The following is a 27718-nucleotide window of genomic DNA, read 5'->3' as shown; positions in this document are numbered from 1 at the left end:
GAGGTCGCGGAAAAAGGATTTCAATGGGAGGCGGTGTTTTGGTATCCTTACTAATATTATAAATGTGAAAGTTTGTGTGTTTAGATGTTTGGATTTTTGCTCCACAATCACGCCGAAACAGCTGAACGGATTACACTCAAATTGCACACATACCTAGAATGGCACTCGGCATGAAACATAGGCGCATTATAATCCCCCTAGGCTGCCGGGTTTGCCCACCACGAGCCCTAGAATCATGGCCCTTGTGAAGGACCTGATGATGAAGGACCTGAGATGATGTCACGGCTGTTCGCCGATTGGAGCTAGCGATAGGGGGGCGTACCTATACAGGCTCAAGCCGGCCGCAGAGCCTTTGCGCTGATATCCAATTGGATCATGCTACAGAGGGGGTGGAGCTATTGAGGCTCAAGCTGGCCGCCGATATATGGCCGTGGTCGCAGGAGAGGTGGAAAGGAGGGCCGGAGGTTTGAAAAGAGGCCCGGGGTCACGGGGGGGGGGGGGTCGCCGGAGTTTGGAAAGGGGCCAGGGGTTGTGAGGCTTTGGAAAGGGGCCAGAGGTCGTGAGGGTTTGGAAATGGGGCCGGGGTCGCTGGGGTTTGGAAAGGGGGTCACGGGAGGGGGGCCGTGGTCGCGGAGCGGGAGGGGGTTGTGGAAAGGGGGCTGGGGTCACGGGGTGGGGGAGGTGGTGGCAGGGAACGCCGGGCAATGAGGGGGGCCGTGCTGCAGGTAGGTCGCGCAACGCGGGAACGCTGCCGCGGACGAAGTCGCGGGTACTGCTAATTAATAATAAAGAGCAGAGAGACATAACCTTATTTATAAGTAACGGTGGATTGTGAATACATTCTTTCCTACCTGTTTTTTGTCAAACCTAAGAGTCTGGATTGCCTTCTCCTTGTTCTTATGTTTGAGATCACTGTTTGCTGAATATATATATATATATATATATATATATATATATATATATATATATATATATATATACTCACCGGCCACTTTATTAGATACACCATGCTAGTAACGGGTTGGACCCCCTTTTGCCTTCAGAACGGCCTCAATTCTTCGTGGCATAGATTCAACAAGGTGCTGGAAGCATTCCTCAGAGATTTTGGTCCATATTGACATGATGGCATCACACAGTTGCCGCAGATTTGTCAGCTGCACATCCATGATGCGAATCTCCCGTTCCACCACATCCCAAAGATGCTCTATTGGATTGAGATCTGGTGACTGTGGAGGCCATTGGAGTACAGTGAACTCATTGTCATGTTCAAGAAACCAGTCTGAGATGATTCCAGCTTTATGACATGGCGCATTATCCTGCTGAAAGTAGCCATCAGATGTTGGGTACATTGTGGTCATAAAGGGATGGACATGGTCAGCAACAATACTCAGGTAGGCTTTGGCGTTGCAACGATGCTCAATTGGTACCAAGGGGCCCAAAGAGTGCCAAGAAAATATTCCCCACACCATGACACCACCACCACCAGCCTGAACCGTTGATACAAGGCAGGATGGATCCATGCTTTCATGTTGTTGACGCCAAATTCTGACCCTACCATCCGAATGTCGCAGCAGAAATCGAGACTCATCAGACCAGGCAACGTTTTTCCAATCTTCAATTGTCCAATTTCGATGAGCTTGTGCAAATTGTAGCCTCAGTTTCCTGTTCTTAGCTGAAAGGAGTGGCACCCGGTGTGGTCTTCTGCTGCTGTAGCCCATCTGCCTCAAAGTTCGACGTACTGTGCGTTCAGAGATGCTCTTCTGGCTACCTTGGTTGTAACGGGTGGCTATTTGAGTCACTGTTGCCTTTCTATCAGCTCGAACCAGTCTGGCCATTCTCCTCTGGCATCAACAACGCATTTCCGCCCACAGAACTGCCGCTCACTGGATGTTTTTTCTTTTTCAGACCATTCTCTGTAAACCCTAGAAATGGTTGTGCATGAAAATCCCAGTAGATCAGCAGTTTCTGAAATACTCAGACCAGCCCTTCTGACACCAACAACCATGCCACGTTCAAAGGCACTCAAATCACCTTTCTTCCCCATACTGATGCTCGGTTTGAACTGCAGGAGATTGTCTTGACCATGTCTACATGCCTAAATGCACTGAGTTGCCTCCATGTGATTGGCTGATTAGAAATTAAGTGTTAACGAGCAGTTGGACAGGTGTACCTAATAAAGTGGCCGGTGAGTGTATATATGCTCTTTCATGGCAACTTCTGATTGCAGGGTCCCGTCTACAATGTTCACATGCCCTAGAAGAACAAGTCAAAGGACCTTTTGTGTTAAAATGTTACAACAACCCATTAAGGACATAATTGGCTTGATTCTTAAGGATTAAAGGCAGAAGGTTGTGGGGTTTTTATTAAAAGGATAATACTAAATTCACAAATATAGTATTTGTATTGTTTTACTGTATCTGTAATTTTAGTTGTGCATTTTAATTTTGTTTGTTTATTTTTAAAGATTAAGTCTTGATGCTTCAGAAATGGAAAGTGATGTAGAGAGGGATCTGGAAGCAACCACTGTCACAACACAAGAGATTATTCCATTATCACGATCATGGGCTACAAAAGCTAACCTGAGAATAGAGGCTGACATTGGAACATTTGATCTTGCATGTGCTGATACAGAAAACAAGGTACAAATATGTATAAATGTACATAAAATATTTTGAAATCCTTTGTAAATGTGATAATATTAATAGTAATAAATAACAATCCATTTTATTTACATAATAATTATGTAATAAGTTAATTCACACAATTGGACTGAGGGCCTTGCTCGCAAGAGCTTACAAACTATGAGGTAGGGGGAGTGACACAAGAGGTAGCAGGGGTGGCATAGGAGGTAGCATTGCCTGTACAGTGTAATAGAGGTTACTGTCATTACACATATAAATAAAGCTTTTTATGTGCAAATGGTGTAAGGACATATAAAATTACAGTTTGATATGACATCATATTTTGTGGGATAATGTGGGAGCGTTAACAGTGTGTGGTTAGTTTTAGCACTTGAAGCTGTAGAAATTGGGAGTTAATCTGATCCAGAGTAGAGCATTTTAGGGAAGTAGTGCCACTCAGGAGAAGTCTTGTATACAAGACTGGGAGATTCTGATAATAGAGAATGTTAGTATTAGGTCATTGAGTGAACGGAGAGCACGGGTTGGGCGGTAAACAGAGATGAGGGAGGAAATGTAGGGAGGTGCAGTATTATGGAGAGCCTTATGGATAAGAGTGTTTATATTGTATTCTGTATTGATTAGGCAGCCAATGTAGTAACTGGCACAGACTGGAGTCATTGTTATAGCGTTTAGACTGATAGATGAGCCTGGTCGCTGCATTCAGAATAGATTTTAGAGGTCCTAATTTAATTTTATATTTAATTTTTTTGTAATATGGTACGTGAAAATTGTCTTAATTCAACCAAACGATGAATGATCATATTGGAAGTGTTTTGTTTAAAATGTTGTTTCAAAGATTTACTGTAACAGAAATCTATGAGCAGTACTAAAGGGGTTTGGACCCTAAATAAAGTATTACAATGTCATGTTCCAGAAATTTGTTGCAGTATGGGCTTAAGGACTCTCGTTTTTGTGACTTCTGTTTTATATGAGCCTAATGTGAAGGTCTACTTGCAGTCTATACTATCAAATACCTATGATAGGTCAGAATATAATTTTGTCTAGATTTTTCCTCATCACTTATAATGTCTCATTACTAATTTTGGAAGGATGAAGACAGTTCTGGTAAGAGACTACGTTCAAAATCTATGCCTTCCACACTTGACAAGATCTCAGCCCCAAGGATCTCACGCAGCCTGGAATCATCATGCCCTGTCATTGAAGGTAGGTAAGGCAGATAAACCTTAAACTGTAGCTCTAAGTATAGTATGCTATAAAGATGATGAAATATGTTTTATATAGGTCATCCTGTGCTTTGTCTAAAATGCACATGGAGCACAGAATCTTATTTGAAACAGTTTCTCAGGATGTGCAGGGCTGACTTATGCTAGGTTTATACTAGTGTTGGCTGTGCATTGACATGCGGACCACTAAGATAGCGGTCACCTACGAAGCATGATTGTCTATAATATAATAATAACTGAAAGCAGCAGAAAAAAAAAGCAGCTTAAAAGGATAGTAGATGAGGTTGAATGAAGACATCAGTCCATCAAGTCCAAACTATAACCCTACAGTCCCCTACATTGTTGATCCAGAGGAAGGTAAAAGTGTGATTAAGCTGATTGACCCACATGACTGCTGAGGGCCAAATACAGGCTTCTGCGGCCCCTGACGTCAATCTGGAGCCCAGAAAAAGCCCGAACAGAGTGGGGACTTGCGGCAGAACCCAGGGGAGGTGAGTAACACTGTATGTTATGTTTACTCACCTCCCCTGGATCTCCATTTATCATACTCCTATGTATTATATTATTTTATGAGACTTCAAAGTATAAAAGTAGCTAGTTGGTGGCTAACCTCCAAAATTTTAAAATTTGCAATGGAAACCTGTTCAGTCATCCAGTCACCCCCCAACCAAACAATAGCCAACCACCAAACCAAAAACACCAACAGACGATGACCAAGGCCCAAATAAAGGCGACCACAGAGGCAAACAGAGAGCAGTACATCGAAGAATGGAGAAACAAAATAAATAACTCCAAGAAACTCACCATGTACTAATCCCTACAAAGGGACTACACCATGGCCACCTACTTGGAGAGAATACCCCACCCCAAATACAGACAAGCCCTGAGCCGGTATAAACTGAGCGCCCACAACCTAGAGATCGAAACAGGCTGACGTACTAGCCACATGAGAACAGACTGTGTCAGCACTGCGACCAAGGGGCCCTAAAAGACGAGACCCACTTCCTGCTATACTGCACCAAATACTCAGCCGTGAGGGCCGTCTACTACCAAAGACTCTCTGCCCACATCCCAGACTTCACATCTGCAGACATGAAGAGGAAACTCTACATCCTACTGGGAGAAGAGGAGGCCACTGTGTAGATCGCTGCCCAATACGTGTCCAGCTGTCACCAAACAAGAGGAAGATGAGACGCATGGACTATCAAACCACCCATCCCTCATGGACTATTAAACCCCTAAGTCCCCCACCACCTATCTACCCCATACCCACCAACACCCACACGGCCCAAACAAATATGAGGACACTCAAACCCCCAACCCATGGACCCCGTACCCACCCTCCTTCACCACCCCCAACCTCCTTTGCTTTGGCAGCACCAAATGTCTTATTCTTTGGTAACGCTAATAAAGCTCATTTGTATCTTTGTTGAATTTTTGTATCTTTGTCATCCATATGTATGTGCCAAAATGCTAGACTATACTGGGTAGAGAGGCTACTGTGGTACATTATAGTGTGTGGAGGGTACACTGTGGAACATTATACTGACACAGGGATCATTGGCATGAATGGGGGGCCCTTTCTGATCTGCTTGGGGCCCATGATACCCCTAATCCGCCCCTCATTACATAGTTATGCTCCTAACTGGTTACACAGATAGGGTTTTACAAGGCAAAGAAGCTTTAACCGTGAACCAGAAGCAATTATGGAAGATTTGTTCTGTGATACATTTCTAGGGTGTGTACTTCAGTTAAGTAGAAAAATGGGGTAATGTGTACATCCATGGGATGATTTACATCAGTAACATGGACACCAAGCCTTGTATGGCTTGAAATTTTATTGTGTATAACTTTGGGATTGGGCACAGAAAATGTCCCTTTTAAATATGCTAATTTTAACATTTTTATTTTTATATGACATTTATTCAATATTTAATTAATTTCCTATGAGTGCACCATTTCCATTTTTCAGTCAGTTCAGTAAGATTTGACTTCATACACTATGTCACTTGTTTTATTTTGTTCCATAAAGGTGATCACCTCTGACATTTTCTGATATTAAGCAGTGCCATCTGGCTGTTACAAACATAAGTGAAACAAAAATAAATCCAGGGCTTACCAAACTCAGCAAATGTAAAATACACAAACCCAGGGGGATAATAAATCACATGTTCAGTGCCAGTGTTACACACATACACACAGCCTTTCCAAATACCCTGTAACAGTGCAAAAGCAGGAGATACATCTACTGATGTCAGGGCTGGTTTTAGACAAACTGGGGCCCTGGGCAAAATTAAAAATGGGGCCCCAAATGCTGATATATCAACAACTCCAACATATTTCTAGTGGCAGTCCATTAATAAAGCTCCCTTTCTTCCCCCAAAACTGTAGCAGCCACCCCCTTATGACCACACACAATAGTTCCCCCTTATCAGTAATAATAGCCTCCATTCCCTCTTAATAAAATTGACCACATCATAATAGCATAACACTCCCTTATTATAGGCCTATTATAAATAGTTCTTCCATTATAAATATCAGCCCCCTTTATATATAATTTCCTCTTATAATAGCCACCTTATATTTATGTCTGCCCCTTATAACAATCGACCTTACATAGCTGCTATGGACTCCTAGTATATCTTCTCTTCTCAGCTTATGTGTGTCTACGTTTGTAATATATTACTGTGTATTACCCTGTATCTGTATTGCTATGCTGCTGTAACATGCTGAAATTTCCCCAATGTGGGACTATTAAAGGATTATCTTATATTATCTTAATAGTTTCTCTTTTATAATAGCCCCCTTATATACAGTACACACCAAAAGTTTGGACACACCTTCTTATTCAAAGAGTTTTCTGTATTTTCAAGACTATGAAAATTGTAGATTCACACTGAAAGCATTAAAACTATGAATTAACACATGTGGAATTATATACTTAACAAAAAGGTGTGAAACAACTGAAAATATGTTTTATATTCTAGGTTCTTCAAAGTAGCCACCTTTTGCTTCTTTTCCTGCTTTGCACACTCTTGGCATTCTCTTGATGAGCTTCAAGAGGTAGTCACCGGAAATGGTTTTCACTTCACAGGTGTGCCCTGTCAGGTTTAATAAGTGGGATTTCTTGCCTTATAAATGGAGTTGGGACCATCAGTTGTTTTGTGAAGTCAGGTGGATACACAGCTGATAGTCCTACTGAATAGACTGTTAGAATTTGTATTATGGCAAGAAATAAGCAGCTAAGTAAAGAAAAACGAGTGGCCATCATTAATTTAAGAAATGAAGGACAGTCAGTCAGAAAAATTGGGAAATCTTTGAAAGTGTCCCCAAGTGCAGTTACAAAAACCAGCAAGCGCTACAAAGAAACTGGCTCAAATGAGGACCACCCCAGGAAAGGAAGACCAAGAGTCACCTCTGCTGCGGAGGAGAAGTTCATCTGAGTCACCAGCCTCAGAAATCGCAGGTTAACAGTAGCTCAATTTAGAGACCAGGTCGATGCCACACAGAGTTCTGGCAGCACACATCTCTACAATAACTGTTAAGAGGAGACTTTGTGCAGCAGGCCTTCATGGTAAAATAGCTGCTAGAAAACCACTGCTAAGGACAGACAACGAGCAGAAGAGAGTTGTTTGGGCTAAAGAACACAAGGAATGGACATTAGACCAGTGGAAATTTGTGCTTTGGTCTGAAGAGTCCAAATTTGAGATCTTTGGTTCCAACCACCGTGTCTTTGTGCGAAGCAGAAAAGGTGAACGGATGGACTCTACAAGCCTGGTTCCCACCGTGAAGCATGGAGGAGGAGGTGTGATGGTGTGGGGGTGCTTTGCTGGTGACACTGTGGGGGATTTATTCAAAATTGAAGGCATACTGAACCAGCATGGCATCTTGCAGCAGCATGCTATTCCATCTGGTTTGCATTTAGTCCATCATTTATTTTTCAACAGGACAGTGACCCCAAACACACCTCCAGGCTGTGTAAGGGCTATTTGATCAAGAAGGAGAGTGATGGGGTGCTACTCCAGATGACCTGGCCTCCACAGTCACCAGACCTGAACCCAATCGAGATGGTTTGGGGTGAGCTGGACCGCAGAGTGAAGGCAAAAGGGCCAACAAGTGCTAAACATCTCTGGGAACGCCTTCAAGACTGTTGGAAGACCATTTCCGGTGACTACCTCTTGAAGCTCATCAAGAGAATGCCAAGAGTGTGCAAAGCAGTAATCAAAGCAAAAGGTGGCTACTTTGAAGAACCTAGAATATAAGACATATTTTCAGTCGTTTCACCCTTTTTTTTTCTTAAGTATATAATCCCACATGTGTTAATTCATAGTTTTGATGCCTTCAGTGTGAATCTACAATTGTCATAGTCATGAAAATACAGAAAACTCTTTGAATGAGAAGGTGTGTCCAAATTTTTTGTCTGTACTGTATAATAGTTTCTCTCCTATAATAGCCCCCTTATATATAATAGTTTATCTCCTATAATCGCTCCCTTAAATATAATAGTCTTCCCCTTATAAAGAACAGTTACCCCTTATAATAACCCACCTTATATATAATTCCTCTCTTATAGTAGCGCTCCTTATATATAATAATTCCTCTCCTATAGTAGCCACATTATATATAATGGTTCCACCTCATAGGAGCCTACTTATATTTAACAGCTCCCCTTATATATAATAGTCTCCCCCTTATAATACCCCCCTTATATATAATAATTCCTTTCTTAAAATAGTGCTCCTTATCCTACTAATATGATAAATGTGAAAGTTTGGATGTTTGTTCCTCAATCACACAAAAATGGCTGAATGGATTTGAATGAAATTTTTATCCCGGTAAATGACATTACTTCATGATTGTTATGAATTTTTGTTCACATACTATATTACACTGCTCTTATTTCAGCTTTTGAGAAAGCCAGGACTGTTATCTCTCTGTGTAAACACACACTATCCCTCAGTGTTCATGCATTTGAATATTATCTGATCTGCTCCAGGCACTGCTGAAAAACTGACATGGGCAAACACCTTTAATCCAAATTGTCAGTTTGCCTGCTTTGCGAGCTGCTGAGATACCTCAACAATCACGGGCACAGCGTGAGGAACGAGTTCAGCAGCAGGCCAGCTTGACAGCTGTTGAAACGCCGGAGCAGGCGAATCATCAACACCAACAGCGCGCTCATTATGTGGCATCCCAGCGAGCTGCTGAGATGCCGGATCAATCACAGGCATGTTGTGAGGAACAAGGTCAGCAGCAGGACAGCTTGAGAGCTGCTGAAATGCCAGAGCAGGCAAACCACCAATGGCAGCAATTTGCTGAATATAGGCAGATCATCGACACCAACAACCCGCAGACGAAGTCGCGGGCAGAGGCTAGTGTATAATAGCTCTTCCATCATAAATACTAGCCCCCTTATATTTAATAGTTCTCCCACTATAAATATTTGCCCCCGATATAAATAATATTTGTCCCCTTAGCAGGTACCATAAAACAATATCCCATGCGTTACTGGCAGTCTTCTATGATAGAGCAGGGAATTCTCAGTTCCTTGCTCTGCGATAGAAATAAGCAGCAACCACGTGCACAGCACAGCATGCCAATACAGCTGTGGAGCTCTCAGGATCTGGAGCATCAGGCTAAAGGCCCAGTTTGCCCCCTCCCTTCTGCGGCCTTCACTATTGCACAGATTTCAGCACAGAATTAGATTATTCATTTAGTATTTGGTTAAATAATTGGCTCCTTTCTTACAAAAAGAGGAAAGAAAGAAACTCTGATCTTTACAGGACTAACACTTATTTTACAGAACTGCACAAGAATTATCAGGTTGAAAACCTCATGATTCTGATAGATAACTTGTGTGACAAACTAAAATCCGATGACTAGAATGGAGGATAGGCAAGCCAAAAGACAGACCAGAGTCAAACCCAGCGATGATCCAGAACAAAACTTAGAGTTGTAACCAGAAGACAAATCAAAGCCAGACCACACAATTGAGGGCAAACTAGAATCACTCATATGTCTGCATTTCATGTACCTATGGCGCTCACAGTTTTCACAGATGCCATACATACCCATTTATTTCAATATGTTTATTTGGATCTCACTGTTTTTATGTGGAGCAGAAGCATGTAACTTAAGTCCCATGGGTTTCAGGACAAATTTTGAACCTGGGTTGCCCTTGCCCAGTTTGTTGCTCAGAAAACACCACTATTGAGGTATAGAATATTATCTTGAAAAATACCCAGTACACAAGCAGGTAACAGCAATACTAAATGCCACAATAAGGGCCAAATAATACCACTACACCATGACTATTGCAATTACCACTACATAGTAATGTCTGCATTCCCAACATCTTGAGCGTGCCTTATGATATAATAAAGAAATTTGCAGCACTTGGCTGCCATACATGCTGTAAAACGGGTTCAGGACAAATGATTTATACATAAGCTTTTTGAGGTTTTATACTTACAAAGTTACTGTATTCCTGTTGTACAGTAGTGTATATGTACAGTAAACTGTGAGGCTGAAGACTGTGATTTACAGTACCTGCAAAATGAACGGGATTCTGGCTAATCCCATCCAAACATTGCAGAAAAAATCTGCAGCGGAAAATGAATTTCCAAAAATCGCTGGCAATTTCCATATGGGTATAATAAGGGCAGAAAGTCTGCAAAGGATAATGCTGGGAAATGCAAAAAAACGCTGTCTTTATCTGTAGCTTTTTTTTTTTTGCTGAGTTTCGCTATGGCCTAGCCTAAAATTATTATTATTTAAAGGCGCAACAATTATATGAAGTATACAAGATTTGTTAAACATAAAAATGCTGGAAAAAAAACTACTAAAAAAAAAAATATGGTAAACATTCCACTGTGCTTTTATTTCACTGATGCTAATATAAGTTTAATATATTGAATTTTATAGTAATCCAACCACCTCCAATAGAAGTAATTGAGAAGGACCATGTGGAACCAAGTCATGTGTAAGTAAATAAAACAACATTTTCTCATTATGTGCAATATTAATTAGTCATGTAACATACAGTAAAAGAGCGAAATGGTACTCCCAGTACTTTGCAACTTCTTATTGTAACTTTACCTCACTGACTTCCAGCTCTTTCCACCCACTGCATTAATTCTGTATGTAATATTGATAAGAGTGAGAGCTCTCCTCTTTTCAGCTACTCTACCCGCTTTTTGGTACGAATACAGACAGAAGCAGCTAAATTGGTGCTCTCAGTATTACCAGTATTATATGAAGTGTTTCAGTAGAGCAGTACCGTCTGTATGTCTGTTAGGCGCAGATCCAGTCAATAACTGTACAGTAGAGCACTTTGTCAGCTCTTCCTGTACAACTCAATTTCATGCAGCCATTGTTAGATTTGTATAGACGAATATTTGGAAGGTTCATTTCAGGCTAAACATGATTGGCAGTCTGCACCAGAAGTGCTACCATTATACTGTGGGGTCTTGCAATGTGATACGCGCATATCACATTGCAAGCAATAGGGAAAAAAGCCTCCCATTGATTTCAATGGGGAGCGCTCGTATGCTGGCACCCATTCAAGTCAATGGGAGCTGTTTTTTACGCACTCATTCTGAACATGTTTTACGTTCAGAATGAGCGGAGCGTATACTCCATGTGAAGGCTCCCTTACGGGAATGCAGACAGACTCCTCACACAACCGTCTCCAAGTCTTCTCTCATGCATCCTCCATACTCTGGAACTCCTTGCCAATACCCACACAATCACAGGCTTCAAGAAGGCCCTGAAGACTCCCCATATTCAGGAAGGCCTACAACCTCCAATAACACTATCACCACACCACCACCTGAACTGTCTCTCCCTGTAACGGTTTTGGGTCTGGTTTGGAGTCTAAGGTTGCTACCACCTGGATGGAGACTTACTTGTAAGGCTGGAAATGTGGTCGGAAGCTAGCCAAGGGTTCGGTAACAGTCGAGCGGTGAGGTGCCAAATCAAAGTCCAAGGAATCATCAGAAGGGAAAGCCAGAGGTCAGTACACGAGGTGAGCGTCAGAGTTTGAGGAGAGAGCAAATACCGTGGTCAGGGACAAGCCAGTAGTCAGGAGATGAGGGATGAGGGATGAGGGATGAGGGATGAGGGATGAGGGATGAGGGATGAGGGATGAGGGATGAGGGATGAGGGATGAGGGATGAGGGATGAGGGATGAGGGATGAGGGATGAGGGATGAGGGATGAGGGATGAGGGATGAGGGATGAGGGATGAGGGTCTGGGTTGATAGTAAGGCAGCTTGATCATATGCAGAGCACAATAATCTCACAAAGCAGGAAGTGCAAGGCTGGGCTTAAATAGGAAGCACAATCAGAGAACAGGGTGGAGCAACCCAGAGAGACAGGAACTAGAATTAGAGCCAGCAGGAACTAGGCTCGAATCAGCACTGGAGCTGTCCAGGAGGCTGAATAGCTCAGTTTGCAGAGCTACCGCCTGGGACACTGCAGTCCCTAGGTTCAAATCCTGACACTCCCCTCACCTTCTGTCTCTATCCCTATTAGATATAGTAAGCCCTTGTGGGCAGGACTCTCTATCCCACTGTGCCAGTCAGTCACTATTATTATTGTTTATTTATATAGCACCATTAATTCCATGGTGCTTTACATTTGGTTTACATAGAATACACAAAATATACAAGCAAATAAAGAAAAAAGTTTTTGGAGCTCACCATGTACGTAATGGAACTCTTCGGGGTGCACGAGACTTCTCCCTCGGACTCTGAGGGCTTCAACATAAGCAGGAAGGAATAGAAAAAAGCTCTGCAACTCTCCGAGGTTTTCTTTTCATAAAAAATTAGTTTTTATTCCATATTATAGTAAAAAAGAGGACATACAAAAGAAAAGAAAAACAAGAGATTAAAAAAACTCCAACGCGTTTCAGAAACTACTGTTCCTTAGTCATGGCATGCCTCTACAGTGGAGTAGAGGGCCCTGCCCGCGAGGGCTTGCAATCTATGGGGGAAGGGGGTAGAGACAGAAGGAGAGGGGGAGACAATTCAGATGGTGGTGTGGTGATAGTGTTATTGGAGGTTGTAGGCCTTCCTGAATAGGTGAGTATTCAGGGCCTTCTTGAATCCTGTGATTGTGGGGATCTGTATTGCCGTCTATGGTACATTCTGTATATTACTATTGCAGAAGGTCATAGACTAGCCGCAATGGTAATATAGCAATGACAGGCCTGGGAGCCTTCAGTAGGCTCCCGGCTGACACCAGAACAGGTCGGCTCCTGCAATATCATCACTCAGGAGCCGGCCTGCAACTTTACAGGTATGGGGCCGGTGGGGAATGGCATTTTACACTTTGGGGGGAAGGGGGGGGGTTCCATTTTTATGCCCGCAATTAGAATACATTCTGATTGCGGGCATTAGCTTCGGGCCTCTGCGTATAGCAGAAGCCCGGTTGCTATGGCAGCCGCTCTGCAGCAGAGTGGCCGCCAATACAGACCCGGCATCTGCTGTAATAGAAAAGCGGATGCCAGGGAGGGTTAGACGCACCTGTGCCGGGGCCTGCGGCATCGCTACGCTCCTACCCTGCAGGAAGCCAGCAGTGGCAGGAGTAAAGCTGCTATTCCGCTCCTCCACCCCCCCCCCAGTCCACATTCGGACTATAAGACGCATCCTTATTTCCCCCAAAACTTTGGGGAAAAAGTGCGTCTTATAGTCCGAAAAATACGGTATTTGTAATGTGTAAAGAATATTTAATATTATTAATATTAGTTTATTTTTCCTGTATCAACATAAACTTGCTAAATTACAACATTCAGTATTAGTCACTGTAACACTAATCTCTAAATATTTTTGCAGCAGCCAACATCACTCCCACTATGTGTTTTCTACTGTCTATTTAAATTGTTGCCTGAAATTCACTTACTTTAATGTATAGTAGTAATTTGCACGTTTTGATGAGCGATATGAGAGTGATTTGCCGCAACATACCAAAATTAATTTAAGTGTTGGTTTATGGCTGTTACTTAGGCAGCCCACAAGTTTAGCCACCATTGTCAGAAAAAATAGCTGTTAGGATAACAGCTGAGCCAAAGTGAGAACCAGTACTAGATACACTGATCAAAATGCTTAATACAGCGCTGTGTGTCTGACACCCCCCGGGCCACACTAACTCCAACCCCAATCCCACAATGGTGTTCACCAGAGCCACAGATGGTGGGGATGGACTTGGCTGCACTGCTGGGCAGAGCAGTACGGGTCAGGAATTGCCAAACACACAGCGCACCACAAATCTAAGTAAACCAGACACTGAGAACTCTTACCAGCGGATCTTCAGGGTTTGGTGCAGGTCCAAAGATCCAGAAAGTGGTGGGTGGGTGGTCAGCAGGGGGCAGCAGAGAGTCAAAGGGTAGTCGTACGGTCCAGGGTCGTCAACAAAAGGGAAACGCAGTACAGTGGGAAATCCAAAGAGAACATCAGGCAGGCTGAGTCGGTAAAAGGAGTGCTGAAGCAGTACAAAATCAGTATTCAGGAAGCAGTGGCGGATCCAGGGTTTGCGGGGTCCTGGGCAATTGATTTTGGCGGGGCCCTACGCGCAGCGCGCTGCAGCAAATTAGGCCCCGCCCACTTTTATGTTGACTCTGCCCATTCTCATTCATTTTTCATGTGATTCCACACAGTATAATCCTCCTACAGTCACCCGTAAATTATGTCCCCCCTCCATCTCTCCCCATTTTCATATACACCCTTCATCTACCCCTAGTTTCATGTCCCCCCCTCTATCTCTGTCCCCAGTTTCATGCCATTCTCCCCCTTTATCTGCCCACAGTTTCATGTCCCCCCCGTCTCTGCCCCAGTGTCATGCTGTTCTCCCCCCTTCATCTGCCCCATTGTCATGCTATTCTCCCCCCTTTCATCTGCCCCAGTGTCATGCCGTACTCGCCCCTTCATCTGCCTCAGTGTCATGCCGTTCTCCCCCCCTTCATTTGCCCCAGTGTCATGCTGTTCTCTCCCCCTTCATCTGCCCCAGTGTCATGCCGTTCTCCCCCCCTTCATCTGCCTCAGTGTCATGCCGTTCTCCCCCCCTTCATTTGCCACAGTGTCGTGCTGTTCTCCCCCCCTCCATCCCAGTTTCATCACGTTCTCCCCCTTCATCTGCCCACAGTTTAATGTCCCCCGGCTCTGCCCCAGTGTCATGCTGTTCTCCCCCCCTCCATCTGCCCCAGTGTCATGCTGTTCTCCCCCCTTCATCTGCCCCAGTGTCATGCCGTTCAGGGCCGGCTCCAGGTTTTTATGGGCCCTTGGGTGACAGAGCCTCAGTGGGCCCCCTTGTAAAGGAGGTGGGGGAGTCGAGACATTGTGCGTTGCAGATGAAGCGAGTGACGTCATGCAGGAGTGTGGCGTCACCAACGCCATACCTCCCAATCTTTTAAAGAGTAGAAAGAGGCTCTGCACGCCGCTGCAAATTTAGCTCCACCCACTTTTATGTTGATTCCACCCATTCTCATTCATTTATTATGTGCTCCCACACAGTATAATCCTCCTACAGTCACCCGTAAATTATATGCCCCCATCCATCTCTCCCCCAGTTTCATATACACCCTTTCTCTGCCCCCAGTTTCATGTCCCCCCTCCATCTCTGTCCCCAGTTTCATCACGTTCTCCCCCTTCATCTGCCGACAGTTTAATGTCCCCCGGCTCTGCCCCAGTGTCATGCCGTTCCCCCCCTCCCCTTCATTTGCCCCTTCAGTTTCATTGGGCCCCCTCCATCTCTGTCCCCAGTTTCATGCCGTTCTCTCCCCACCCCCTTCCCCAGTGTCATGCCGTCCCCCCCCCTTCATTTGCCCCCTCAGTTTCATTGGGCCCCCTCCATCTCTGTCCCCAGTTCCATGCCGTTCTCTCCCCACCCCCTCCATCTGCCCCAGTGTCATGCTGTTCTCCCCCCCTCCATCTGCCCCAGTGTCATGCTGTTCCCCCCTCCCCTTCATTTGCCCCCCAGTTTCTTTGGGCCCCCTCCATCGCTGTCCCCAGTTTCATGCCGTTCTCTCCCCACCCCCTTCATCTCCCCAGTGTCATGCCATTCCCCCCCCCTCCCCTTCATTTGCCCCCCAGTTTCATGGGCCCCCTTCATTATGTTCCACCTTAACATTTAATACAAAACAAACACTTACACTCACCTTCCATCACTCACCTTCCATCGTTCCCCCGACGCTCCTCTCTCTCTCTCCAGTCATATACGCGATGCAGGAGCTGTGACTTCAGCTCCTGCTTAGCTGCGGCCCCGGCTTGCGTGTGTAAGCGTGATGTGATGATGTCATCGCGCCTACAAACGCAAGCCGGGCCGGAGCTTTAAAGCAGGAGCTGAGCTCACAGCTCCTGCTTTAATCGCGATGCAGCTCATCGGTGGACGGACGCCGATGAGCTGAAATCGTGACAGGCAAGTGCCGGGGGGCCCCCAGAGGCTCTGTGGGCCCCGGCACTTGCCCGACTATGCCAAGCTGACCGGGACCATTTTGTTAGGGCCCTGGATCTGCCCCTGTCAGGAAGCAGAGGTCTAAAGGCAAGCCGGGGTCATAAATTGTAGCAGGCACAATACAAAAATCAGGAGACAAAAGGCAGGGTCAGAGGTCAAGGCAAGAGGTTCAGAGCACAGGCAAACCGGACAATAAAGTACAAATGAGTGGCCAACGGTGGCCCGGAGCCAGAGCCCGCCTTAAATTGGCTTCGGCCAGTCGCTAAGCCAAAAATCAGAAGTCCCCCATCCAGCTCAGGAGGAGACCGGAAACCCCTGCACAATGCTGCAGAGATTCTGGCCTGCCTCCAGGGACCCGGAAGCAGGAGACTTGGGAGTGCAGGAAAGAGAGGGCTGGCAGCCTCCGCACAGCGCTGTGGAGGCTCCAGCCTTGCTCCTGACAATGGAGTCTTGCAACATTAGAGGAATGTGTTTAATTGGAGGGACAGCAGGCAGTATTACCAGTTGTAAGCTGTCCTCAAATTGGCAGGTGTTGGCCCGGTTTTATTTCCTGTACAGAATCACAACCAACATATACCAGTGCTGCCATCACAGCCAACGAAGTACTTCGGTTCTGGGAAAAAGTGAGAATCCTGACAAGGTAACAATATCACATGATCAGTAAGGTGAAGAATCTGTTTGGTCAATGGGAGAGTCCGAAGAAGAATGCTAAACGGAAGAACGCTCTATTGCACTCATGAGTACATTCAATTCATCACTGAGCACTCAAGAAGACCAGAAACAGTTTATTCTCCAGTGTGTACATAAGCCATGACTATCCTGAACCAAATAGAGCGTGTTTCATAAAAAAACCCCAAAAACCTGAAACTGTGAAACTGCTTTAAAATTGTTCATTTACTTTACTGCAAGACATTCATGACAAATTGTTTGTTTACTGGTGGCTCAATCATCACAAAACTATATTGCAATGATACAAAATTTTGTGTATGTTACAATCACACCAAAGGAAATAATTCCCAGGGGTGAGACTTAAAAATTTGTACAAAAATTTTTTGACTGTCAACTTACTGCGTATACATTATAAATATTAATATCAATGTAAATGCTGTGAACAGCGTCTTGCTCGTTTTCATATGTCTTTTAATACATGAGTAATTTTATAAACATATACATTGTTTCCAAGCCTGATATAAGAACAGTGTCAGACTTACGTTGTACAGTATACATGATAAAGTGTTTGCTTCCTTCCTCGAAATGTAATTGAGAACCTAAGTGAACCCTTCCATATCACATGATAAATAGAAGCTTCCCTAAACTGTTAGTTCTTCAGTTATTGCTGTAAACTGTGGTTATAATTCAGTCACGCTAGTAGATTTTAAGGAGAGGGAACAGAGTGAATATTGATGAGGTTAGTAGGACTCCTGTGTATGCAGGAAGTGGAAAAGTTAGTGAAAGAAGGAGGACCAGGGTTTGGAGAAATGTCCCCAGCACTAGTAGGAGTAAAATAGACAGAGAAGGTGGTTCAGAGATTTATCTGGACACTTATGTTTTGTTTCACTCCTAAAAGAATTAAAGGGGTTGGGGTGGTTAAAGAGAGTGAAAAGTGTGCGAGAGCTGGAGCTGTACATGGGAGAAGGAAGAAGAGAGGGACTGATATGGACAGTGTGCACTGGTGGTAGAGATGGGGGGAGGTCTGCAGGAAGATAATTGCTAAGATAGTAAGTGACAGTGCAGCTCTGTGTTAATATGCAGAAGCTTGTTGTTTTAGTTCTAAGTTTACCTGGTGTTCTTCCATTGTTTGTTTGTATCGTGACCTGTCTAAGCACCATGTATAAATGCACTGGTTAATCTGCACTTAAGTTATCATGTACTTCTGCATTACAATTGCCCCCCTGCTTCCCCCATAAGCTGTATCTACTTGTATTGGGAAGCTAAGCTTCATAACTAGCCCTAACTTAAGTTGTTTATCAATGAATCAATACTATCCCTATTATGACTGCAGCACATTTTACATTTGTCTCTGATGCTGTGGGAGTGTACAATAAGGAGCAGTCTGTCGCACTCCTTTATCTATGATAACTAGTTTGGTTTGTTAACATGTAATTCTGCCAGAATTAACTGTACATTAGTAAATAAACAACTCATGCTAGGTTCACACTAGCATTTGGTTTTCTGTTCTTCGGGTCTGTTTACCTGAACAGATCCATAAACCTCATAGACTATAATGCGAATGGTGTGAACCCAGCCTGAGACAAGTATCTCTGCTGATAGGGTAACTGTCATTTTAAATTTCTTTTTTTTGCAAATGAATATAACAGATGAATATAAGAAGCTTTTTCACATATATTATAACATAAAAATCTCCTGTTACTATCCTCGTGTCTGCCAAACTGGCGAGTTCAGTGAGAGATCTGTCTTCACTGAGAAGATGGTTTAGTTCACTCACAGATCGGATTATACTGAGGTCAATGGGAAGGGCATGTGGAGTAAAAGGAGGAGCCCAGTGAGGCAGAAGCTAGTAGAGAGGACATAGTAATATTTCTAACACTTTTTATTATGGTTTTTTAGCAGGTACTATCAGTACTTGTTTAGACGTGAATAAAGCTCAGGTGATAGAGAAATCATTCTGTAATTTGCTCCAGGATGTCTGTTTACCCCACTTTGCATTTATTCCTCTTCCCCTTCCCTCCTCCCCCCTCTATAGAATTGTATGAACTGCAGCCTGTGTTCAATGAAGACAGATTTCTCTCAACAGTTTGCCAGGCAGGATAGGAGCTGAAAAAGTTTTATGTTCACTTGAAATATTCAATTACAAAAAAAAAAGTGTAACGACAGTTATTCTTTAACCCCCTAATAGTCACACGCTTTTTTATAGCAGAGTTTGAATTTATGGCTTAAATAAATATAGATTGCACATAACTTTGATACCATTTGTACATTTAACCCTTTACTGATCTAACATATTGTAACCTGTAGCACACTTTAACCCAGCATTTTACCCCTCTCTGCATTCCCACTTTCATAAGTTTTTAATAGGGACAGAAGAGTCCCTGCCACCCCCCTCCTGGTGTCACATACAGGTTAGCACAGATAATGATGATCATTCATTATCACTGTGCACGCTGCAAGCTGCTCCTCCCCCTCCCCTTCTGCTACAATTTAACTAATGCTTCCGAGACATGAGGGGGGGAGGGACAATTTAAAGCCCTATATCTCTGGGCTGCAATAAGATATCTTCATGCTTTAAAATTCATTTTAAAGAAGAGAATTTCATCTTTAAAATGATACCAAGAACTTTATGATAGAACTTAAAGTTTTGGAACGATTCACTGTTGAAACACTGTCAGGAATTGAGATCTGCAGTTGGATCTCAATGCCAAATAGTGTTTTCAACAGTGAATTGCTCTAAAACTATCAATTCTATCATGAAGTCCTCAGTATCATTTTAAAGACGAGATTCTCATCTTTAAAATGAATTTTAAAAGCATCAAGATATGTTCAGGCAGTCCAGAGATATCAGCATTAGTAGGGAGGACGTATTAGCTACGTCCTCCGCTACTGAAGTGCCACCCTGGGAGGACATAGAGCTGAAGTCCTTGGCAGGGAAAGGGTTAACCCTTCTCCTGCCAATCAGAGCACATACTATACTTTTGCCCTCTGATTGTCACATACAGCTATAATGTAATTTGCCCCTGAGCTTTACTAGTGGGGTATTCTTATGTAATACCCTTGAAACATAACCAGAAAGTTTATTGGCACTGTGACCCAGACGTTTACCATTGTCCAGGTCACAGCGCCAAAAAAAAGTCACACCAAACACTTGCACAACATATACACAAAGTCATGAATAAAGTTTACATTTCATCCAATCCCTGTCCTGTCCATACATGAGCTTTCTAGAGTAAAATACGTCTCTAGTGATATTCGTTACACGCTAAAATAATAGTAATAATAATTATCACTAGAGATGAACGTATAGTTTGCTAAAATTTTTTATAGGGGGATGGAAAATAATATTTTTATGTAAAGTTCTATTTAATTTGCTTGCACAAAATGGGTTGGCGCATTTCTGTGATTTTGGCGTTTCTTTAACACCCTCCCCTATAAATATATACATGTGTGGTATGTATGAACTCCTCACATATTGCAGTTTTTTGGTAAGTACATTTTGTTTGCAGAAAGGGATTGCTTGAGTCACACTTTAGTGGCAAATTTGAATTTTTGTGCAATTTATGTTTGCAATTTCTGTTTGCTGCAGAGTTGAATAAAGGTGGTTGTATATATGAAACTTTAAGTTGTGTTTTTATATACGGTATGCTGTGTAATATGAAAAAAGTTAGCTTTTGGTATCACAGTCACAGTTTGGTGGGTGCAGTATAGATTTTTAACATGTTAGTGAATAACAGCAAAATCTTGCCTTTCTTCTGTGTTTTTGGGAGTCCGAGCTCCTGTTGTAGTTGATGATTGCGGTACATATAGTATATATATATATATATATATATATATATATATATATATATATATATATATATATACAGTCCTATGAAAAAGTTTGGGCACCCCTATTAATCTTAATCATTTTTAGTTCTAAATATTTTGGTATTTGCAACAGCCATTTCAGTTTGATATATCTAATAACTGATGGACACAGTAATATTTCAGGATTGAAATGAGGTTTATTGTACTAACAGAAAATGCGCAATATGCATTAAACCAAAATTTGACCGGTGCAAAAGTATGGGCACCTTAACAGAAAAGTGACATTAATATTTAGTACATCCTCCTTTTGCAAAGATAACAGCCTCTAGTCGCTTCCTGTAGCTTTTAATCAGTTCCTGGATCCTGGATAAAGGTATTTTGGACAAACAATTCAAGTTCAGTTAAGTTAGATGGTCGCCGAGCATGGACAGCCCGCTTCAAATCATCCCACAGATGTTCAATGATATTCAGGTCTGGGGACTGGGATGGCCATTCCAGAACATTGTAATTGTTCCTCTGCATGAATGCCTGAGGATTTGGAGCGGTGTTTTGGATCATTGTCTTGCTGAAATATCCATCCACGGCGTAACTTCAACTTCGTCACTGATTCTTGAACATTATTCTCAAGAATCTGCTGATACTGAGTGGAATCCATGCGACCCTCAACTTTAACAAGATTCCCGATGCCGGCATTGGCCACACAGCCCCAAAGCATGATGGAACCTCCACCAAATTTTACAGTGGGTAGCATGTGTTTTTCTTGGAATGCTGTTTCTTTTTGGACGCCATGCATAACGCCTTTTTTTATAACCAAACAACTCAATTTTTGTTTCCAAAATGAAGCTGCCTTGTCCAAATGTGCTTTTTCATACCTCAGGCAACTCTATTTGTGGCGTACGTGCAGAAACGGCTTCTTTCTCATCACTCTCCCATACAGCTTCTATTTGTGCAAAGTGCGCTGTATAGTTGACCGATGCACAGTGACACCATCTGCAGCAAGATGATGCTGCAGCTCTTTGGAGGTGGTCTGTGGATTGTCCTTGACTGTTCTCACCATTCTTCTTCTCTGCCTTTCTGATATTTTTCTTGGCCTGCCACTTCTGGGCTTAACAAGAACTGTCCCTGTGGTCTTCCATTTCCTCACAGTGGAAACTGACAGGTTAAATCTCTGAGACAGCTTTTTGTATCCTTCCCCTGAACAACTATGTTGAACAATCTTTGTTTTCAGATCATTTGAGAGTTGTTTTGAGTAGCCTATGATGCCACTCTTCAGAGGAGATTCAAATAGTAGAACAACTTGCAATTGGCCACCTTAAATACCTTTTCTCATGATTGGATACACCTGGCTATGAAGTTCAAAGCTCACTGAGGTTACAAAACCAATTTTGTGCTTCAGTAAGTCAGTAAAAAGTAGTTAGGAGTATTCAAATCAATAAAATGATAAGGGTGCCCATACTTTTGCACCGGTCAAATTTTGGTTTAATGCATATTGCGCATTTTCTGTTAGTACAATAAACTTCATTTCAATCCTGAAATATTACTGTGTCCATCAGTTATTAGATATATCAAACTGAAATGGCTGTTGCAAACACCAAAATATTTAGAACTAAAAATGATTAAGATTAATAGGGGTGCCCAAACTTTTTCATAGGACTGTATATATATATATATATATATATATATATATATATATATATATATATATATAGTCTACACCTTAAGCTATTATTTTAAATGTATTTTGTATATGAATCTGAGATTGAACATGAGTTTTAGGTGCAAATATGTGTTTTAGTGCATTTAAAAAAAAATCGTGTTTGTCACAGAGTTGCATGAAGGTGGATGTGGCTATCGATGACCCATTAAGACATTAGTAAACTTCAGGTTGTCTACTTTCAAAAAATATATATGATTTAGGGGTTCACTTACTTTTCATGGCGTGTAGTCCCTACTTTTGTAACATTTTGTTCCTTCTAGTTCTGGTGTAGGCTATAGTGATAAGAATTAACTCTGCACATGTTGAACTCTTATTTTTAGAAGGTTTGGTGCATTTCATTTTTTGTTTGGTTTCCGCTTTTAGAAATTAATATACATTTATTTGCATTTGCATAAAACATTCACTTTAAATCAAAATTGCATGAAGGTGCCTGTTCGTATACAGTACCAAGTGGCATTCTGACAATGCTGCAGGTGTCTACTTTAAGAAAATATATAGGTATGGGGGGTTGGATGCTTTTTTAATGTTCCAATTTAGGTTTGATTTGTCTGTCTCAAAACTACGAGAATTGCTCTGGCTACTGGAGGGGCAAAATTTCCAGAGACTCTTGGCAGTGAAAGGGTTAAAGCACAGTCCATTCCCATGGACTATGGTTCCCCAAATACTTTACAGTGCAGACTAAGGAAAGCCCTTTAAACCTTAACAATGTCTTATGCCATTAAACACATGTATATGACCTTCATAAAATTTGTTGGCAAAGAGGATAACCAGTGGTCACTAAGGGCTCTGTATTCAGGTTTGAAAACCTAAGACACTTAAGCCACATTTACAAAAAAACAAATAAATGGCTCAAGTCTGAGAAAATGGTGCATTTATTGGGCTATCTAAATGTGTGATGGTGCTCTGTGACTGGTTTGATATTGAGTGTCCTGGTGGCAAACTCAGATTCAGATTATGAATTTAATTGTTTCTTGGGTTCCCTTTGTCTACTTTTGAATAACCACTTTATGATGCAGCTTATTTTAGCCTTCAGGGCGAAGCATACTTTTGATATTTTGTCAATTTTGTCTACCAAAAAAAAGTGAGTGCATGTACTTCTGACTAGCTGATTGTGCTATTTCTGATTGGATCTTAGTAATAGATAGCAAGTACCTTTCCTAATTGTGCACAGAATTCTCTTCTTCAGTGTCAGTGATTTTTTTTTTTTTAGGTGAATTTAACATCACTGGACCTCCTATATTATGTTCACTAGGGCTTTTCTCAGCCAGTTGTTTGCTATTTTACAGTTACTCCTGGCAGAATTATATTCAAAGGAACCACCAATAGCAGTAATGTATAGAGGAGATAAACAGATTGCTCCTTATTGTACATGCCCACAGTCTGCAGTCATAATGGGGATACTATCAGCAGGAAACCATATATGAAAGCTTATACAGCAATAGAACTGCAAGACCTTGCATATCAAATTTTGAGGAAAACTTGGTTACCCCTTTAATTTGACCCCTTTAAATTGTCTCTCTGAGGCTTTTTTTTAGAAACACAAACTGGTTACCAAAGGTGTAATGTGAAGCTCCCAGATTCCCAGATCCTAATGGTATAATTTGTAACCTGGCCCCCACTTACCATGTTTTATGTATAATAATGTTGTCTTATTCTGCTATGGAAGGGCCTTTTTGTCCCCTCATCCACTGATGCTTACTTTTCCAATAGACTCCATCCTATGGTTCCCATCTAGCCATTGATCCCATTCTCTAAGCCTCTTGATACAACATAGTTTGGTGGTCTGAGACTACATCAATTACTCTAGCATGCTGATCTTCACCCACCTCTCATTTTCCAGCATCTGGTTTTAACTCAGACCTCCTCTGAGGTTCCTCAATTATTCAAGGATTTTATAGATTGAGATCTTGTCTCTCATGTTGGCTTGATACTCCCGACATGGAATTATTGTATGATTAAGAAAATACAATCTTGTTAGAATAAAAATGACTAAAATTACTAAAAGAAAAAGTTAACGAAATGTGTGAAAACGTTGCTGTTCTGAATGTTCAAATTGTTTTGGTATGCTATAAGAAAATCGTTGCCCCTAAATACATTTTCTTTTTTGCAGACTATTTGTACAACAAGTACTCCAAGAACTGAAACAGTATCACGGGTAAGTGTGCAGATTTTTTGATTATTATATGTTAAGATTCACATTTTCTGTAGCTGCTTTCTTGATGCTCTTACCACAATACACAATATACTTCCAGATTACTTAATTCTGTGGATAGGAGGAGTGGTTGCCTCATAAGAAGCCTTCATAACAGCACCCTTCTTCATTCTAAAAACACAGGGTGTCAGATTGAGAAATTTATTTGCTGCTGCTGCCTTGTCACATATGGACCTTCCTAGTACATTACATGGGTGCGGCTGTCAATGTCACTTCACTCACGCTGCAAATTCGGTGTAAATCACTCCCCAGCATAGTCCATTCAGCCCTAATACATGCCGCTACCAAGCATTGCATTCAGAATCAGGATCAAAAGGAATCCCAAACAAACGCTACTGCTCCCAGCAGTCAGACTCAAACACTTCAAAAAGGTAATGGTTTCATATAGCAAAAACAAAGTACCATTAAATTTAATGATTTAACATCCAAAGGGATCAGTGTTATATATGAAAAAGATAGGAGATGACAAAACAAGCAAAACAACTTTTAAAATAAAAGGAGAAAAAAAAACCCAGAATACACCTGATAACTGTCTTTTTCTTTCCATGCTTGGAGGATCACTCAGATGGTCTGGATACACCCCAATTACCTTCTGACTCCTAAGATGTGACAAATTTTCCAAGGTGCTTAGCCACATCTCTTGCCATAGTGAACCTTTCTTCCTCCTTTTCACATCTTGGAAAGCTGGAAAATGGCTGGTTTTAACTATGCCTTGAAAAGAGAACTGCTGAAGTCACTGTCCAATCACAACTCCCCCTCTCTTATGTCTGACTACCAAAGAGGTTAAGGGGATATCGTCACTCCATAGGGAGAGACCACCATATAGGTGTGTGGAGTCTTATTAAGCCATGAGCGCTCCACTGCAAAGGAACATGGGAAGAATATGCAAATCTGACTTCCATGATGTAATTAGACTTGCACATTCTCAGTCAGCACCCTCTATTGGTGTGCACACTTGAGGCACTGACATCCTAATTACATCATGGAAGTCAGATTTGCATATTCTTCCCATGTACCAAAGAGGTTGTAAAGCAATAAGTCTACCTTGGCATTAGATCTGGTCTTGCAATAGCAGGTCGAAACTGTTTCACCTCTGACTCCCCTGATATTACTTTTATATACACATACTAAAGTAATATCCTGATGACGCATACATAAACACTATATTCACTAATGAAAGATACACAAACAATATAGTTCATTAATGATACATACACAAGTAAGGCTTCTTTCATTACCTGCCTGTATAAATAAAAGCGGCTCAAAGCATTGCTTCTTAGCAGTGTGGTTTCCTTCTCCTTAAAAGGGTTCATTGTTGTCCGTAATGCCCTGTCCTATTGCTTTCTCGGCATTTGATGATCGTAGGAGAAAGGGAGTAGCTATTTTGTTGTCCCGCTCCTGCACCATTACCGTTACGACCTCTCACTTAGATCCCCGGGGGTCATTATATTATCTTGGAGGGTCTTTTCCACGGTCGCCCTGTGGTTCTCTGCAATGTGTACGCTCCTAACGCCTCCCAGATTCCCTTTCTTAAACGGGTTTTGCGTAGGCTTAGTGATTTCCCTGGCGTGGCTCTTCTGCTAGGAGGGGAATTTAATATGATTTTCTCTGAGCAGATGGATAGGTTGTCCGTTGGAGACACCCCTTTGAGTGCCCCCCAGTTGCGCCTTGGCAGTTTCGTCGTCTTATTAGATCGGCAGCCCTATATGATCTGTGGAGAGTTGATAACCCTACCGTCCGTTCTTACACTTTTTACTCCCACCCCCATAAAACTCATACTAGAATAGATTATTTTTTTCGGCAATGCTATTGCGCTTCGTCTTCTGACTGGCGCAGATATTGGTCCCATTTCTTGGTCCGATCATGGTCCTGTCCAGATTTCGTTATCACCCTCCACGACCCCTGTTAGACGTTGTGAATGGTGCATTAACGAGTCCCTCTTACATTCTCTTTCGTCCTGTGAGGCTCTACGCATACACCTTGTAGACTATTACTCTGCTAATGTAGGTTCAGTCCAATCTGTTTCAGTTCTTTGGGAGATACATAAGGCAGTGATGAGAGGCCACTGCATCACTTTTGCTACCCCGCTTAAGAGAATCGGTTAACTAGAGAGGCAGCTCTTCGGTCCCAAATACGGTCCCTATCAGATCGTTTGGCAGCCCGGCCCTCTCCATCTCTACTTTGCCAGCTAGTATTGGTGCGTGCTGACCTACGTATGACGTCCTCTTGAATCTTACCAATCCCCATATTACTCTTCCTAATCTTTTGACTACTCTTACGGATTATAGTTTTTTCTCTAGGTATAAAGTTAATCCCAGACTTAAAAGTTAAGCCCTTCCACTTAATATCCCAGACTTTGTCCTGCAGTTACTTAGGTCCAATTACGAGTTTAAATGGAGAGACTCTTCGCTCCGCTATCTAGGTATTCAACTTTCTTAGTCCTACTCCTCCTTGTACTCTGTGAATTACCCTCACCTTTTTAGTGAACTTCACTCCCTTTTGGACAAGTGGTGCCCTCTCCATATCTCCCTCCTAGGGCGGATAGCAGCGGTTAAGATGACTCTCCTCCCTAAGCTCCTTTATTATTTCGAGACACTCCCAGTAGCGGTCCGAAGATTTGAGTTGCGCTCCCTTCATTAGACAGTTTTCCAATTTATTTGGAACGGCAGGCATCACCGTGTTCCCCGATCCATAATGCTGCTAAGCAAGGCTGAGGGGGGGCTGGCAGTCCCACAGTTTCTGCATTAGCTCCCCAAGCCTTTACCAAATGGGTGGAAATTGAAAAGCTTTGGTTGGCCCTTGTCCACCCAAATGCGTCTCTGTGGTTCCGCTTCCCCCCCTCACCTGCTGTTACCCTTCTGGGCCCAATCAAATTTACAAAGGCGGTGTGGACTGTGTGTTCCAAACAATTCCCTATGGTCTCTAGGTCGTCTTCCATGATCTCCTTCCTTTATAATTCGCTTCACCTGGAGGGAGGTTCCTCTGCAATGGTGCGC

General features: G+C 42.5%; 1 protein-coding gene across 1 annotated transcript in view; it reads left to right on the top strand.

The window, feature by feature from the left end:
- Positions 1-27718, top strand: part of ARHGEF18 (Rho/Rac guanine nucleotide exchange factor 18) — a 272094-nt gene that overhangs the window by 77233 nt on the left and 167143 nt on the right. Inside the window, 4 exon segments of the mRNA XM_075283699.1 lie at positions 2465-2639; positions 3731-3845; positions 10790-10847; positions 24621-24665. Of these exon segments, the coding sequence (XP_075139800.1) occupies positions 2465-2639; positions 3731-3845; positions 10790-10847; positions 24621-24665 (393 nt within the window).

The sequence above is a fragment of the Leptodactylus fuscus genome, chromosome 1, assembly GCF_031893055.1.
Source record: "Leptodactylus fuscus isolate aLepFus1 chromosome 1, aLepFus1.hap2, whole genome shotgun sequence".
Lineage (NCBI taxonomy): Eukaryota > Metazoa > Chordata > Amphibia > Anura > Leptodactylidae > Leptodactylus > Leptodactylus fuscus.
This window is presented reverse-complemented; position numbering and strand designations above follow the sequence as displayed.